The 15,753-nt window shown below is 41.5% G+C and overlaps 1 protein-coding gene across 2 annotated transcripts in view; it reads left to right on the top strand.

Annotated features, from left to right (window-relative positions):
* Window positions 1-15,459, top strand: part of TSHZ2 (teashirt zinc finger homeobox 2) — a 494,051-nt gene extending 478,592 nt beyond the window's left edge. For both annotated transcript variants that reach the window (XM_027558241.1, XM_027558239.1), the window contains one exon: window positions 7,451-15,459. In XM_027558241.1, coding sequence (XP_027414042.1) covers window positions 7,451-7,452 — 2 coding nt within the window. In that variant the 3' untranslated portion in view covers window positions 7,453-15,459. The remainder of the gene's footprint in view (window positions 1-7,450) is intronic.
* Window positions 15,460-15,753: the final 294 nt, after the last annotated feature.

Genomic DNA, 15,753 nt, shown 5'->3' with positions numbered 1-15,753 from the left:
TTGCATAAGTGATGTCAATTATTTAAACCAGTTTTTCCCTCTGTAATACTGGATACCCCACTGGGTAATTAAAATAGTTAATGAAAATAATACATAAGTGGTGGGCCCAAAATTAACAGTCACAACCGACTCAGCAGTAAAGAATCTGCCTGCCAATGAGAAAGATGGGGAAGAACGTGGGTTCAACCCCTGGGTCGGGAAGATCCCTGGAGAAGGAAATGGCAGCCTCTCCAGATTTCCCTTGCCTGGGAAATGCCATGGGCCACCGAGCCTGGCAAGGTACAGTACATGGAGTCACGAAAGGGTCAGACACGGCTGAGTGACCAAACAGCACGGAGAGTCGTTCTCGCCATTCAGAAACTCAGACACGTCCTCGCATCTCTGGTTTCTTTTGTGACCTCTCTTTCCCAGCAACCACTCTGGGTCTCTGTTTTCCACAGCTGGAAAACTGCATGGAAGAAGGAAATCAATAAAAGGCAAGACTACATCAGATGGTATTTTTAAAACATCACCCATCTACTCACATGAAGCTGTGTCTGGCGTATAAAATGTGGTCAATATATTTGAGCAATTATTTTATATTTGAGCAATTATATTTATATTATAATAAATATAATTATTTATATTATTTTATGCTCAAATAGTTTATTCAAAGACTTGAAATTGGTCCATCCAAGTTTAAGGGTTTCTGCACACACTCTTCTCTTAGGAAAAATCAGATGAAGCACTCATGATGAAAGTCATCAATGTAGGTAAGCCAATTTGGATTTTCAAATTGTAAAATCAATCTGAAAAAAAAAATAGTAACTGCTATTACTATAAAAAAGTAGTAACTGATCCCTGGATTACACAGTTAAAATCACTTGTCTCCATTTCTACCTGGCCTCCTTGTCAGTCTTTTTTAATAAAACATTTCACATATCTTTAGCATTTATATCTCAGTCTCTTTTTTTTTTCCGTTTCAATCAAATAGTTTCAAGAAGCCCTGGGTTAGGAGTCAGGTGTCCTAACCCCATCATTTAATCCCCATGGGAGCAAATTATTTAAACTCTTTATCTTTGTGGCTACTAATATCTAGCCTATATATCTCAGCGGAGAATATACTTACGCCCGTGCTTTGAAAAATGTAAATTGCTTCAAAATGGGGCTTCCCAGGTGGTGCAGTGGTGAAAGAATCCGCCTGCGGTGCAGGAGACCCAAGGGACCCCGGGTCGGGAAGATGCCCTGGAGAGGGAAATGGCAACCCACTCCAGCATTCTTGCCTGGAACATCCCACGGACAGAGGAGCCTGGCGGGCTACAGTCCACGGGGTCCCAAAGAGTCAGACACAACTAAGCAAATAAGCACACACAGATTGCTTAAAAATAGCAGATTAAATTATTCTTTGAAGTTGAAAGCACCAAACAGGTGGCAAATCCTCTTGATGTCCATTTATGTGTCCTTAAACTAATTTTTTAGTCGGTCCTCTTTTTTTTCTTTACATGGTCTCTTTCATAGAATTCGAGAAGGGTTCTAGGTAAATCCATTTTTTTTTCTATCGTATTGTTTTAGTGTAAATATTTTAAATTTTCTTTTTCATGTTTGAAGAGATAGAGCAAATTATTGCCTCCCAAAATTCATTTGCTCAACAAATATTATCAAGTACTTACCACGTGCCGGACATCAGCTAACATGCTTGAGATACGGATGTATGCGATGCACACAGCCCCCACCTTCCTAAGGTTTATAAGCCAGAGTAGGAGGTGCACACATACATGTAAATATTAAAACTTACATATATGATGCTGTAGGTAATGGACATGGTCCCAGAAGGACAACACAAAAGGTACAATATTATAGCAAAGCAACCACGCCAAGTTCAGCAGGTAGGAGGAAATTTCTCTGAGGAAATGACATTTAAACGAAGACTTCAAGGATGAGAAGGTGCTAGCCAAACAACGAATAAGAAGACAGCATTCTAGGCGGAGGGAAGAACGTACGGAAAGACAAGGAGGTACGTTTCAGATACCGTCAGAAGGCCAGAGTTGCGGCTTCCCTGGTGACTCAGTGGTTAAAAATCCGCCTGCCAATTCAGGAGACACAGACTCCACCCCTGATCCGGGAAGATCCCACATGCCTCAGAGCACCTAGGCCCCTGCATCGTCTGTAGAGCCCGGACACACGACAAATGAGCCCACGTCCTGCAGCCGCCGAAGCCCAGTGCCCTAGAGCCTGGGTTCCCCTGCAGGAGAAGGCACTGCAGTCAGAGCCCGTGCACCGCAAGGCTGAGAGCAGAGAGCAGCCCCGCTCGCCACAGCGAGAGAAAGCCCACACAGCAACGAGGACCGGCACAGCCGAAAATAAATACATAAACAAGGAAATTACTGAAAAATGGAAGGCCAGTACTCTCGCACACATCACTAAGGCGTACAGACCCAGATGAGGCGGGAGACATGGCAAGGCAGATCAGGCCAAAGTCTTAGGAAAACATGGTTTTTTCCTAAGTGCCGCAGAGGACACTGAAGGAGTGAGCTGGGAGGAACAGGAGGGACCGCCGCAGTCTCATCTCAGTTTTCACAAGCTCACTATACATGCTCATGGGAGATGACCCACAGGACACAGAGTGGACCCGAAGCCAGTGAGAGGGGCCCCCAGTCATCAGCGAAAGGCACACAGGCTCAAATGGGACGCGGGGTGAAGATGGACATTGACTTCAGCGAGGGAGGTTATGATGAGCTGTCGAGGATGACCCCACTTTCCAGCAGGAACAACTGAGCAGTGTGCGGTTCCATTTCCCATGAAGAGAGAAGTTGGAGAGGAAACAGGATCGGGGTGGGGATAAGTGACCTTTCAGGCACCTGTGAGTTACTCATGCAGAGATGTCCAGACGCCAGTCGTACAATGGGTTGAGGTTCTAAGCTCAGATGATAGAATTGTTTTCCACTAGGTCAGAGGTTCTGAATCAGTGATAATGTTGCCTCCCTCCAAAGGGACATTTGGCAAAGCCTAGAGATATTTGGGGTTGTCACAGCTCGAGGGTGAGTGGGAATGCGACCGAAACCTGGTGGGTAAGACCCAGGGATGCTGCTAACAGCCCTACAATGTCCAGGACAGTCCCCCACAACAAGGAACTATCTGGCCCCAAATGTAAACAGTGCCAAAGAGGAGCGATCCCAACCTCCAGAGTCTTCAAAAATGGTGCATGATGAAGGTCATGACTCTCTTGGGAGAATCTGTGAGATGTCTGATGTTCTTGGTCCCTAACCATGAAGCGCTCAGGGTAGCAATCCCAAAATACCCTTTTCGGACAATAATGCAGCTCTGAGAAGAACAGAGGGCTTCCCTGGTGGTTCTGATGGCAAAGAATCCACCTGCAAGGTGGGAGACCTGGGTTAAGTCCCTGGGTTGGGAAGATCCGCTGGAGGAGGGCATGGCAACCCACTCCAGTGTTCTTGTCTGGAGAATCCCCATGGACAGAGGAGCCTGGTGGGCTGCAGTTCATGGGGTCGCAAAGAGTTGGATGTGACTGATCGACTAAGCACAGCACAGAGAAGAACAGTACAGAGTAGAGAAAAAAGAAGGCAGGAGGCCCCCAGCAAGGGCACAGAGAAAAGGCAGAGCCAGCCAGAGTGACTTGCCGGGGATGCCGGATTCCTGCGTGGCCAAAGTACAGCGTATGTAATTCTACAATCTGCTGATGGCTCTGTACTAATACAAAAATAACTGCATCTTTTCGCCTGGCTCTCTCTCACAAACTCTGCTTAATGAACACTGCCAGTGACTTTTTCGATATGTAATTACAATTTTTATTTATTTATGGTTTATTTTCATAGTATTAGCTGAACATATTAAGGCAAAAAACTCATGCAGCAGCAAAACTTGGCCTCAACTACCATTTGAAACGGAGGAGGAAATGGCAGCCCACTCCAGTGTTCTTGCCCGGAGAATTCCATGGGCAGAGGAGCCTGGTGGGCTACAGTCCATGGGGTCGCAAAGAGCCAGACGCAACTGAAGCGACTTAGCACGCAGGCATCATTTGAAAGGCAACCAAGACTATTTGCTTCTTTGTTCTTCACTCATTCTACACAATTTATTCTGAACAGCGAAAAAGGTAACAGCACACATTCTCATCCCCTTTCTCTTCATTTTCTAGTTTTAATTTTCTGCCAGGTCTCATCTTTAGACCTAGAGGGAAAAAGAGGTTTCTCTTCTTTTAAGACAGGAAATTCTTAAAAAAAAAAAAAAAAGAGTATCTTGTCCCAAACTGGCCCACGATTCAGGTCTCCTTTTTATCATTCTCTTATAGTATAGAAAACCAACCTTCTGAAAGAATTCTCTTCCATCAATTGTGGTGGGATATGAGATCTCTCAGAAAGAAATAGCATCATAGTCAGGTTTTAATAGAAGACATTCATATCTGGAATTTAACTGAATAACTGTACAGACACTCTTGGGGAAATGCCTGTAAATTATTAATAATGCTAGTGTTTCACATTTTAAGACATTACCAACCGATCACAGGCAAGATAAGAGGCAGGGTTTAAGAGACCAGAGAAATCTGAATCTGGATACCCTTTCTCCTGCTACCAACCAGGTGTCTGCAGGTCAGTGGTGTCACCTCTCTAAATCCCCGTTTCCTAGGCTGGAAAGTATAGACATTAGTATCTCCTGCACTGCAGCATCATGAAGTTGACACGAGGTAAGGCATGGATCTCGGAGGGGTAGCATAGACTAGACGTGCAGAAAATGTCAAGTTATCAGGACGGCTGGATCCTTTCATGCTGAGGCCCCCAAAGTCAAGAAACCTGAGCAAAGAGTTACAGAAAGTCAATAATGAGGTCGGAACTGAGATCTTAGGAACTAAACAACTTCATTTGTTTCTACACAAGAGTCTATCATGAAAGTATTTTTCCAGAAAATGACACTCACGTACACTTGTGAGTGTTTTACAGGGAAGAGAAGGGTTATCAGACGCATGTGGGAAGGCCTAGGTTAAAGAAAGGTATATTATGTTGGATTGGGTTGGGCTTTAATTGCAGGAATACGTTAATGTGTACTGTGAATTCCCAAAAAGGTGACTGTAGTAAAAAAAATTTTTTTTTTCCTTTCTACCTGTTCCCCTTCCCAGAACAAATTTTGACCTAAGAGAAATCTAGCCAGAGAAGTTTGGGGGTTGATCAGATCTGGAGCTGGTCCAAGGAAGTGATAGATGGAATAAGGTTCTCTAAAACTGGTATCACATTAGCATCGAGGTCAGGGAGGAGAAACCAAGGACCACAGACAGACTGTGTATGAAGCCGCCTCCTCGCCGCAGACGTCCTGTCTCATGATGTAAAGCGTTCACTCTTTAGGAAAGGCAGGTTTGGCCCTCCTCTCTCCTTCCTGTCTTTTCCACTTTCTCCCCTGCCTTCTGCTTACTGTATCTGCTGTAAAGCACGTGGTGTTCCCAGTAGCTCAGTCGTGTCCGACTCTTTGAGGCCCGACGGACTGTAGCCCGCCAGGCTCCTCTGTCCATGGAATTTTCCAGGCAAGACTACTGGGGGGGCTGCCACTTCCTACTCCAAGGGATCTTCCTGACCCAGGGATCGAAGCTGCGTCTCTTGTGTCTCCTGCATTGGCAGGCGGATTCTTCGCCACTAGCACCGCCTGGGAAGCCCCATGCCGTTGCAGCTTCTAGCCTCCACTTTCTTTCTCTTTGACTCATCTCTCTTCCTCCAACCATGCGACCATCCTCCTTCACGTTTCCAGACCTGCCGGGAGCAGGTGAGTTCCAGATCAAAGACTGCTGGGACCCTTCATATCTGCAATACAAACGGTGACAGAGAGGAGTGATTCCTTCCCCTGACAGTGGTGCCTGAGTGCGCATGCAAGCTTCTGAGTGGGACTGCCTCGATTTAAAGCCACCCACTGCTTTTCATTAGTCGTGGGACTTCAGACAAGTCACTAACCTCTTTGAGACTTTTCCTCTCTCTTTTTTAAAACAAAGTTGTTTGAAGGGTTAGTGATAGTCAATGCAAAGCATCTGGGATCTGGTAGGTATATGACACTGGTCGCTAGTATTGCAGTCCTATGCTTTCTTACCAAGGAATCTTTTATAAAGTCTATTATGATTATTTTGCACTCAATTTCTCTGCACACATCAAATGCCATTCAGTTTTCAACTTATCTTTGTCGTTCTACTAGAAACTTGGATATTTTCCCTTTCCAAAAGACAAATTAAATATAGGTCCTCGGTGTTTTTTCCTCATTAAAATGAGCACAACCACTAAATAATGTGTAAGCAAGGAACGCCGCCCAGATGGGACTGATGGAGATTATATGCATTCGTACAGCCATCCAAATAGCACATATCTGGAAAAAAAATTCAGCCCATTAAATACTTTAAAGCACTTTCCCACCACAAAAAAAAAAAAAATGTTGCTATCTTTTGACTCGGAAACTTAAGTCTATTAAGGTATCTGAACATATTGAATGGTTTTAAACACAAAGATGTTCATCACAGTTAATATTATTGAATAAAACTGGAAGTGAATTAAATGTACAGCATCGCAAGAATGGTTTAGTAAAGTTTGATGGTAAAGGTGACAGAATTCATCCCACTGTTCACAATGGTGCTTCCTAGTGAAAGGACAGAGAGGGAAACCTACACAGTAGGCCCTGACAACTGTGTAAACCGGATGAAAATGTGGGAAAACCAGATACCAAGGGAGTACTGCAGGAGGTAAACGGGAGCTCTATCCTGATGTGAGGCCACAGGTTAACTTTTTAATGTTTTTAAATGCTTCACAATAGAAAAACCATACTTTTTTTTTTTTTTTACTTTTAATTGTGGTTAAAAAAAAAACCACATAACATTTACCATCTTAACAACTGTTGAGTGTGAGTTTAGTGGCTTGGAGTACATTCCACTCACGTTGTTATGCGGCCATCACCGTCGTCCATCTCCAGGACTTGCCCCTCTTGCAAAGGTTGCCCCTGACAACGATTCTGCTTTATGTTTCTCTGAGTTTGACTTCTCTAGGTACCTTATACAAATGAAGTATTTTAACATTTTATGACTGATTTATTTTCACTTAGCATAATGTCTTCAAGATTCATCCATATTGGAGAATGTGCCAGAATTTCCTTCCTTTTGAAGGCTAAATAATATTCCATTGTGTGGCTGTACCATTTTTTGCTTATCCATTCAGCCTATGATGGACATTTGGGCTGCTTCCACCTTTTGGCTATGACAAATAATGCTGCTGCAACAGAGGTGTTCAAATATGTCTTCCATACATTATATTTTAAAGAATTTTCCCCCTAAGTTAGCTCTTGCTTTCTATGTCTCATTCACTGATCATATCATACTAGACTTAACTGAGACCCTATGCAGAACATTAATATCAAAGAAAGAGGTGAGCAATTTGACTATCCAGGCTGCTCCTCAGAAAATAATGTATCTTTTCTGTTGTTCTGGTTCCCATTACAGGACAAATGCCTTAGTTCCAACTCTCCAGCCTGGATTCCCTTCACACCAGGCCTTGCCCTGCACCACCCCGCTCTCCTGACAGTGATTCCTCTCGACACCCTGCTCTAAGAAGACTGCCACAAAAAAAAAAAATAAAAATCACCCCGGCCATTTCTCTTCATCCGCACTAACAATTTGGTAATGAAGTATTGATTTCCACTTCTCTGCTTATGGACAATATTAGATTTTCATTGATAAACTGCAACGGGGCTGCCTCTTCTCCACGGTCGCCTTTCCGCTGTCACAAGAAAACAAAGAGCCGCTGAAGAAGAAGAAGGACTGCGAACACTGATGTACTTATTTTGTCAGTTTGTACCACTTGACAGGAAAGGGCGGGGGAGGACGAGTCTTCAGAGTTTAATGTCCAAGTGGGCTGCCCTTAACGTAGACGCTTGGAAGCCTATTTTCCATGGTAATGTCCATTTCCTATTTATAACCCCTCTGGGAACGTTTGTCTAAAGGAAATGTTTCTGTTCAGTGCAACAATTACAGTTGCACCTGGATTGCCCAGTCCTGCCCTTGCACTTGGGAGCCATTAATCACCACAAAGTGGAAGAATTATTAAGTTAAACCAGAGTTTGAGCCAAGAAAACCTCTGAACAATGTTCATCTTCTGGGAAAGTTGTTCACATAGTCAGGCTTAACCGTGTTGCTGCCAGTGACTTTTCCCCATGCCGTAGTGGGCGTCTGTATTAGCATTATCTTTATTGGTTAAAAAACATACAGTTTTGAGCATGCACCACTTTATATGAGATCTGCAGATCAGGACAATTGGGGGAATTGGGGAGATGTAGAATCAGAAAAAAATAAGATGAGATCACTGCAGGGTAGAAAGTTCAGCAGCAGCCTTTTGTGCTAATTTCTTTCTCCAGGATCGGTTGTTTATGGGCTTGGAAACACAGCTTAGCTGTAGAAGCAACAGAAAGCATGAAATAGGGTGTCCATCTTAAATGTGTTCCTGCAACTTTTTTCATTAAAACTTTGAGGGCCCAATTTTAATTTGTGGAATATTCCCGTTAATAATGAGATCTAATTAAGACATCCATTAAAAGCCCGTTAAAGTTAATTTAACGTAAAAATTCCAATAGAACTGTATTAGATTTTCTCCATTAAATTAACGTTATGGATTTTTAACGGATGTCTTAATTATACGTTATTATTAACGGGAATACTGTATTACACAGATTAAAATCAGGTCCTAAGTCAACTTGGAAAAGCTAAGAGCATGCTTTACTATTACAACCTTTGTATATCTAGTGCATTGTTTGGAAATGCAGAGATAGATCTGTTTAGCTGTGCATTTTCTATACGACTGAAAGCAACCTATAATAGATAAATCTGTTATTGCATTTAAACAATGAACTTCCTCATTCTCAAAGGACAATAAGTCTAGCTTGTGTTGTAAACTGCTGCTCAGCTACAGGTGAAATATTTAAACTATTCTAGGCACAGCACAGGAACTAGATGATTCTGAAACACACGAGTTTCTTTTGTTGTTGCTTTAATTACCAAGGAAATCTCTGTCAAATCTTTTAACACCAACAAAATGAAGCCAAATATCTCCAGATATATCCTCTGAGCCATTTCTCATGGTACCTGCCTGTTGGAATTGTTTTGGGAATTTTGACATGATCCCTAAATTCAACATTGGAATTTAAAAAAAAAAACTTCTTATTTACCTCCTAGAGAAAGTGTTGCCCTTATGCCACATATAATAGCAAATTGCTTTTTTTATGGCATGCATAACCTAGATGGGAAAAAATATGGCGCTTCGGGGAAGGAGGGAAAAAGTAAATGAAGTTCCAGGAATGTCATTCTGAAGTAATGAGGCATGGACAGAAAATATACCCCTCACATCATCGGATTGAGATGGCAGTCGAAATAGCTTCATTGAGGTGTCAGTGCTCATCCATCAATCAATCACCCACAAGGAAAAAGAGCAACAGTACAAGGGGCGGCTTTTATGGGATTTACTCATGGGCACAGGGAACAGCGGCTCAAATGCAGCTCTGACATGAAAAGCAAGGTGCTGATATTATTTTTTATGATGGGAGGATCATAAAGTGAATTGAGAACAGCGAGGTCTGTCTTTGCTTAACCTATTCAACCAGAAATGAATGGCGCTCAACTGGAAAGGAACAGTCTTCAGATGGGTTAAGATTGAAGGGTGGACTCTACTGAGCACTGTCCTTCGACAACAACATTCTATTAAAGGGAAATCAATGCATTAGCACTGGGGTTCTTGAAGCTGTTAAAAATTGCCTGCTCCAACCCAGGGTTATTAGATAAATGGATATAATTCAGATTCTGTCTAAACCGTCCCAAAGCAGATTCTTGAGCTCTTTCTCCAACTTGGGGAAAACAATGCGATTCTCAACTCCATGGAAATTGTTTCCCTTCTAAGAAAGAAATAAATCATCCGCTTCAACACATCATCTATACAGTTTTGTTAGCGCAATTTCTGTGGAGGGGTGGGTGGGAGGCAAGAGACAAAAATATTTATAAATTTGGTAAGACTCATGAGTTGTTGCTTGGTAACCATAAATGTCACTGCTGAGGGACAGCTGCCAATGCTCTCCTTAGGAAACAAGATCTGGGCTCTTTTTGTGAGATGCACACAGAGCTCAGTATATTCCTAGAGACCAGACCTGTCTTCATTTGGCAAGCTCTGGAAAGCTTCTAGAAACTTCCTTCTGGAGGGGAAAAAAAAAGAACTCAGGAGAATGTTTTTATCTGCTTTCGTACCATTCTCTTCCTCTCTCTGTAAATAAATAAAGTGCTGATAAATTGGAACATTCGATGGACAGAAAAATGATGGGCAAATATCATGCAAACTATACCTAAAGATCTCCATTCTGTCCCCAACCCTTGGTATCAGTGAGGGCAGGACCGCTTTTCCTTCCCTTCCCTCCTTCTAGCTAAGACCTCCCACAGGCTGCAAACTGAAATGTCTACTGAAAAAATCGTATATATGGCTACTTCAGTTTTAGGCATTTGGCCCCATTTTGTAGTTCAACAAATTCACCAAATGTACAGCATGTGACAAGACACCGGCAGCAGAAGACAGAAGAGGAAACGCAATTTATTCAGCAAATTGACTAACAAATGTTAGCGGGCGTCTGCTGGGACTTCCCTGACAGCCTAGTTGTTAAGACTCTGTGCTTCCAATGCGGGTTTGATCCCTAGTCAGGGAATTAAGAACTTGTATGCTGCATGGTACAGCCAAAAAAAATTTTTAATGATATTATCAGGCATTTATTGTATGCACAACACTCTCCTAGGTGCTACGGGATACAAGGTGAACAATTCACACAACATTCTGGTCCTCAGGTGTTTACAGCAGCGCCTAAAGGTGTTGATACCAGATACCTGGTGAGGGGCTAAATTAGGGTCCAACTCCCCTCATGCTATTTGCATTTTATACCTGTTTTTCAAAAATAATAATCTTTCCGAATAGGAAATTCGCCTTCTGAGAAGTATACAGAGAGGAAATAGTTTAAAAATAGGTCATGGCCTAAAAGCAGACTATAATCATAGAATAAATTGAATAGTCCAGACAGTCCCCACAGAATTTAAGGTCAGAACTAGATTTCTTAAACCTCACCCCCAGAATGCGCCTGCTCGGTTGCTGGAGTCTTTCATAATTAATGTCACAGACACGAGCCGCTGAATTGAGTGGAAATGCTGAAAACAAACAAATGAAATGACATCTTGGGGAGGCATTTAGGTAACTCCGACTGAACAGTGAGGAGGTGTGTGTGAGTGTGCGTGCCCGCGTGTGTGTCCATGAGTATATTTTACTTTCACCGTAATTTTCCAGGGCCTCTGGACAGGGCCACAGTAAGACTCGACAATTTTCTGAAACTTCCCACAGTAAATCCAAAGATTACATGGCCTTCAAAGGTGCTTACAGCCCGTGTCCTTCCCATCTGTCATTCCCTAGGTTATATGACTGCTTTCAAATATTTTTCACTGGGTTTCATTTTTCAAGTTTGTTAAATATTTTTTGTTTTAAAAAAACATTAAAAAATGTCACTTTCACATTATCTTCTATTCTCTGCAATAAGAATCGAAGAGTGCTGATGAATGCTGAAATAATAACAATAAGGAAATATATTGAAGGTTTCAAACACACAAATATACACATGTACTTCTAAAGAACAAAAAAGTGGTATCTATTTTGAACATGCATTTGGCACAAAAAAAAAAAAAATCACAAGTGAACTTTGCATTTATTTTTTTCCCCGTGAGATGTTAAAATGCTAATTTCATTTTCTCCCTTCCTATATGTGGCACTTTCTCAAAATATCCACAAAACACTTTTAGACAAAGATTGAGCAGGAGAAAGAGACCCAGATCTCCATCCCCACAGACAGAGACATGTTTCCATTGTAGGGAACCATTAAACATTTTGAAACTTGTGAATTATCTTTAGAATTTCTATGGGGGAATTTTACCTCTTCATCCAAAGTAAAAGCCACTTATCTCCTTTGGTTTCCTGTGACAGATTCAGAAGCAGACGCAGATACACAATTTCCAGGCTCTAGTTAATCTTCTTCCAATACTTCACGAACAATGGGCTAACAGGCGTGGGTGTTTCTTCAAAATTATTCATGCGGAAGGCAGCCCAAAGCTTCAGGGAAAACTAGAAATGTTTTATGGATTAGAGGAGGACTGTTTTAAAATGCTAGTACCAGGTGGAACGTTATTTCTGCAACAGAACTTTGTCCATTTCCATTGGAAAAATATATTCCAAGTAAAATGGCTCCTGCAAGTAAAGGCACCCTGATCTGACACCTCTCAGCATACAAATGATTTTACCAATAGCCATATGATGATCATTAAGGCCTTTTAAAAAAAGCAACCTGATTGAAAAAAAAAAAAGATTAAATACTCACAGCCCTTCTACAATGTTTATTTGCTTAAGACTGCTTTTGGAAGTACAAATAATAACTCTTCTGTGAGAACCCCAGGAGAAGTTGAAAAATTCTAACAAATGGATTACTTAAAAAAATTTTTTTTAAATAGAAAACCCTCCCACTCCCTTCAGCCCCTCCGGAAAATGAATTTCAATGCATTTACTAAATCTTGGACTTGAAACCTACATTTGTATCTCAGCCCCCAGGCAAAGGCTTATATTTACAGAACTTGAGCAATCATACGATTCTATCTCAAATATGAAGACTTGGTACAGCGATGTATTCACTTTCTAAATGACCCAGATAACATTCAGGAATTATAAATGTGTATGTATGTTTTGTTTTAAATACACTAAGCTCAACCAATCTGCGGAGAAGATGTAAAAACTATTTTCATTCTGCATGGAGATCAACGCAACAAACATTCCAGTTTTGCAGTATAATGTTTTGGCTTATAATACATCAGATGCTAGAATGTGCATGCAAGTCAGAAAAAGCTGACATACACAACCATTCTTGTTTGGCTCAGGGTTCTTAAATGTCATAATATCTGGGGATACAATCGACTTTTTGGTCTCTGATATGCTGGTATCTTTCTAATCCCTTCTGACTTTGACTCCTAACAGCCAGGCACCATCGGCGTAAATCAGAAACTTCCAAACGCCTTAAAAATCAAGAGGGTAGTTGATCATACACAACCTTCACGCCGGTCAACCAGTTCTTACTCTGCAGAGCGCGCGTGGGTTTTTAAGAAATTTGGCATCAACCACGTTTGTGTTATATATTTATCCCCTGTTACTTCTAGACATTTTTTTTTTCTTTTGGAATTGGCAGTAGGGGAGGTAGGGCATAGTGAGTTGGGAGAATTCAACCTTGCTCTGAAGGAAAGTGTCTGCCAGCAAAGAAAGGCAAACACGTTTTTGTATTAGGAAAGCAGACTAGTCATTTTCAAAGAAAAATGACGGCAAGCATACCTGTAGAATGTTCCGTGCGAGCGCACTAATTTTCTATAACCTGCATGCTGTATATACTGCATTTGCCTGTATACTAGGAGGAGAATCCAGGCTGTTTTCCTTGTGTAAAATGCAGCTCGGATGGCTGAGAACAGCAGCCTTCCGTACGTTTTTATACTGTACATATTTGTATATACTAACTATATCGCCATGTATGAACACAGATTTTGTTATATTTGCTTGTTTCTGTTTCCTACCAAACTGGCCCACAATGGGGATTCTTTTGTATAGAAAAAAAAAAAATTATGCTTGTAATTTTTTTTCCTGATCATTCTCTTTCAATAGCTTACGAAAGAATTAGATCTGAGTTTACAAAGAAACAATTAAGAACCAAGTTTGTCTGTCTGCATGAGTCCATCCAGTTGCTGGATTTAAGGAGGAATCAACGTCCTAATTCAGGGTTTTCCTTTAAAGGCATGCTTTACCCCTTGGGAAAACTGCAAACTCATCCATGTAAGAATTATCCTCTTTGTATTTTATCTAATAGTGCCTGAACATTTTTTTAATGTCTTCTTAGAGGAAGAATTCATAATTGTCAAAATTTGAAACATTAGCTTAATTTTGTTTTTATGACCTCGCAATTCTTTTCCTTATTTATTCGGTTGCTGTTGTAATGGGGCCCCAGGCCATTCCTGACATCGGCGTGTTCTTCTTCTGCATTAAGGATGTTTTTAAAATTACAGAAATTATTGAGCCAACAGGCTGTTTTAATCAAAACCATGTTTCACTTGTTTTTGATGATTATAAATTGTCCTTGCAATGAAAAAAAAGATTTTTTCTGCTAGGAAAATTATACCACCCTGTGGCCAAACAGATTCATCACAGAGAGGCATCCAAGCCTTCATCTCTGGGATCTGGAAAGTTCTTTCCCTGGCTGACCACGCTTTCCTTTGCGCCTGATCATCCCAAATACTAGTGCTTGATGCAGTCACTATTTGCAGTTTTCCAACTGCACTGTCACTGCCTGAAGACACACCGTGCCCCCCGGAAACGATGGCTTTGCAGCTTGGAAAAAAAACCCACAGGGATTTTCAGGAAAGGTGCTCCTCCTTTTGTCCCCGGGCGCCAGCCTCCTGTCCTTCCTCCTGATTCTAAACAATTTGATCTCGATACCCCATAGAACTCAGATCAGCCAAAAGAAACACCTGGAGCAGCCGCCGGCTGAATGAAAATGACTTGGTCTGGGCACACTCGAGATGCATGTGTGATGCTCTAGCAATGAAATAATCTCTAAAAGGAGAGGGGTTTTTTAAAAAGTACAATTTTACCACTAGAAATATCTTCTGATGGTGGAGGTGAAAATTACATCAAAGAAGCCATTGTTTTTTACCTCTAAAGATTTTTTTTAAGGAAAAATCATTCCACTTTGAGAACTGTAATTAAAGCCCTATATAATAGACACTACTTCTTTTAGCTGTTGTGAAAAAATAACGCCACCCTCAGCAAGGTTTATGCGAGCCCCTCATTCCATCAAAAAGGCTTCTATCCGTGTGCTATTTACATCCTTAAGCATGGTAACTCTTTCCTTTGTGTCAAAAAAAAAATCTCTGTCTCACCCACTCAGGAGTTATTGGAAATAGACTGTCCCCATCTGAAACCTTACCATAATTTGCATCAGGAAGTTCAACTGCCGACATTAAGGACCTGGGTGTGTTCAATTATGATTTTGCTGGAGGCTGTCCCTCATTTGAATGCTGCAGACATTGAACCACCTTTTGGAAATCGGGCTGATACAGTATAACTCAGACGGGCCTCCCGACACCATTAGCTTTGCAAATGGCTTCATTTCCGTCAACCACGACTTCCGCTTTGGCTAATTGAAAAATGAAAATTAAAGGAGAGAAGAAGAAGAAAAAAAAAAAAAAAACACAGATGCACTTAAAACATGAAAAGAATTATTTATATGATAAAAATATATTTAGATTTTCAAAGCACAAGACTGAATAGAAGTGCTCTTTTTATGCTTTCTGAAGATGTTACTGTTAAATGTCTTTCTACATCAGGCTTAATAAATCTGTAATGACATTTGATGGATTGATTTCTGCCTATGTGTGTTTTTTTAAGATGGCAAGAGAGGAGAGGGGAAGGAGGGCGTGGGGAGCTGCGCTGAGCCTCAGGAGGCCACGCCAGGAGATTATTGGTGGGCTTCTCTGTTGCTCAGACCCACTGACCCACTTCTAGCATCTCCCCTTGTCTCCAGCAGATTCTTTTTTTCATCTTTTTTTTTTTTTTGTAAACGAATGCCAGCCATCTTGCTTAGTTCCTAGGCTGCCTTTGCAGACTCTCAGATCCAGTCAGCTTGTGCCTGAGTACTTTACGGTGGAATCTCAGC

This window comes from Bos indicus x Bos taurus, chromosome 13 (genome assembly GCF_003369695.1).
Source record: "Bos indicus x Bos taurus breed Angus x Brahman F1 hybrid chromosome 13, Bos_hybrid_MaternalHap_v2.0, whole genome shotgun sequence".
Classification (NCBI taxonomy): domain Eukaryota; kingdom Metazoa; phylum Chordata; class Mammalia; order Artiodactyla; family Bovidae; genus Bos; species Bos indicus x Bos taurus.
Note: the sequence above shows the minus strand (reverse complement) of the source record. Positions and strands in the feature narration are given on the sequence as shown.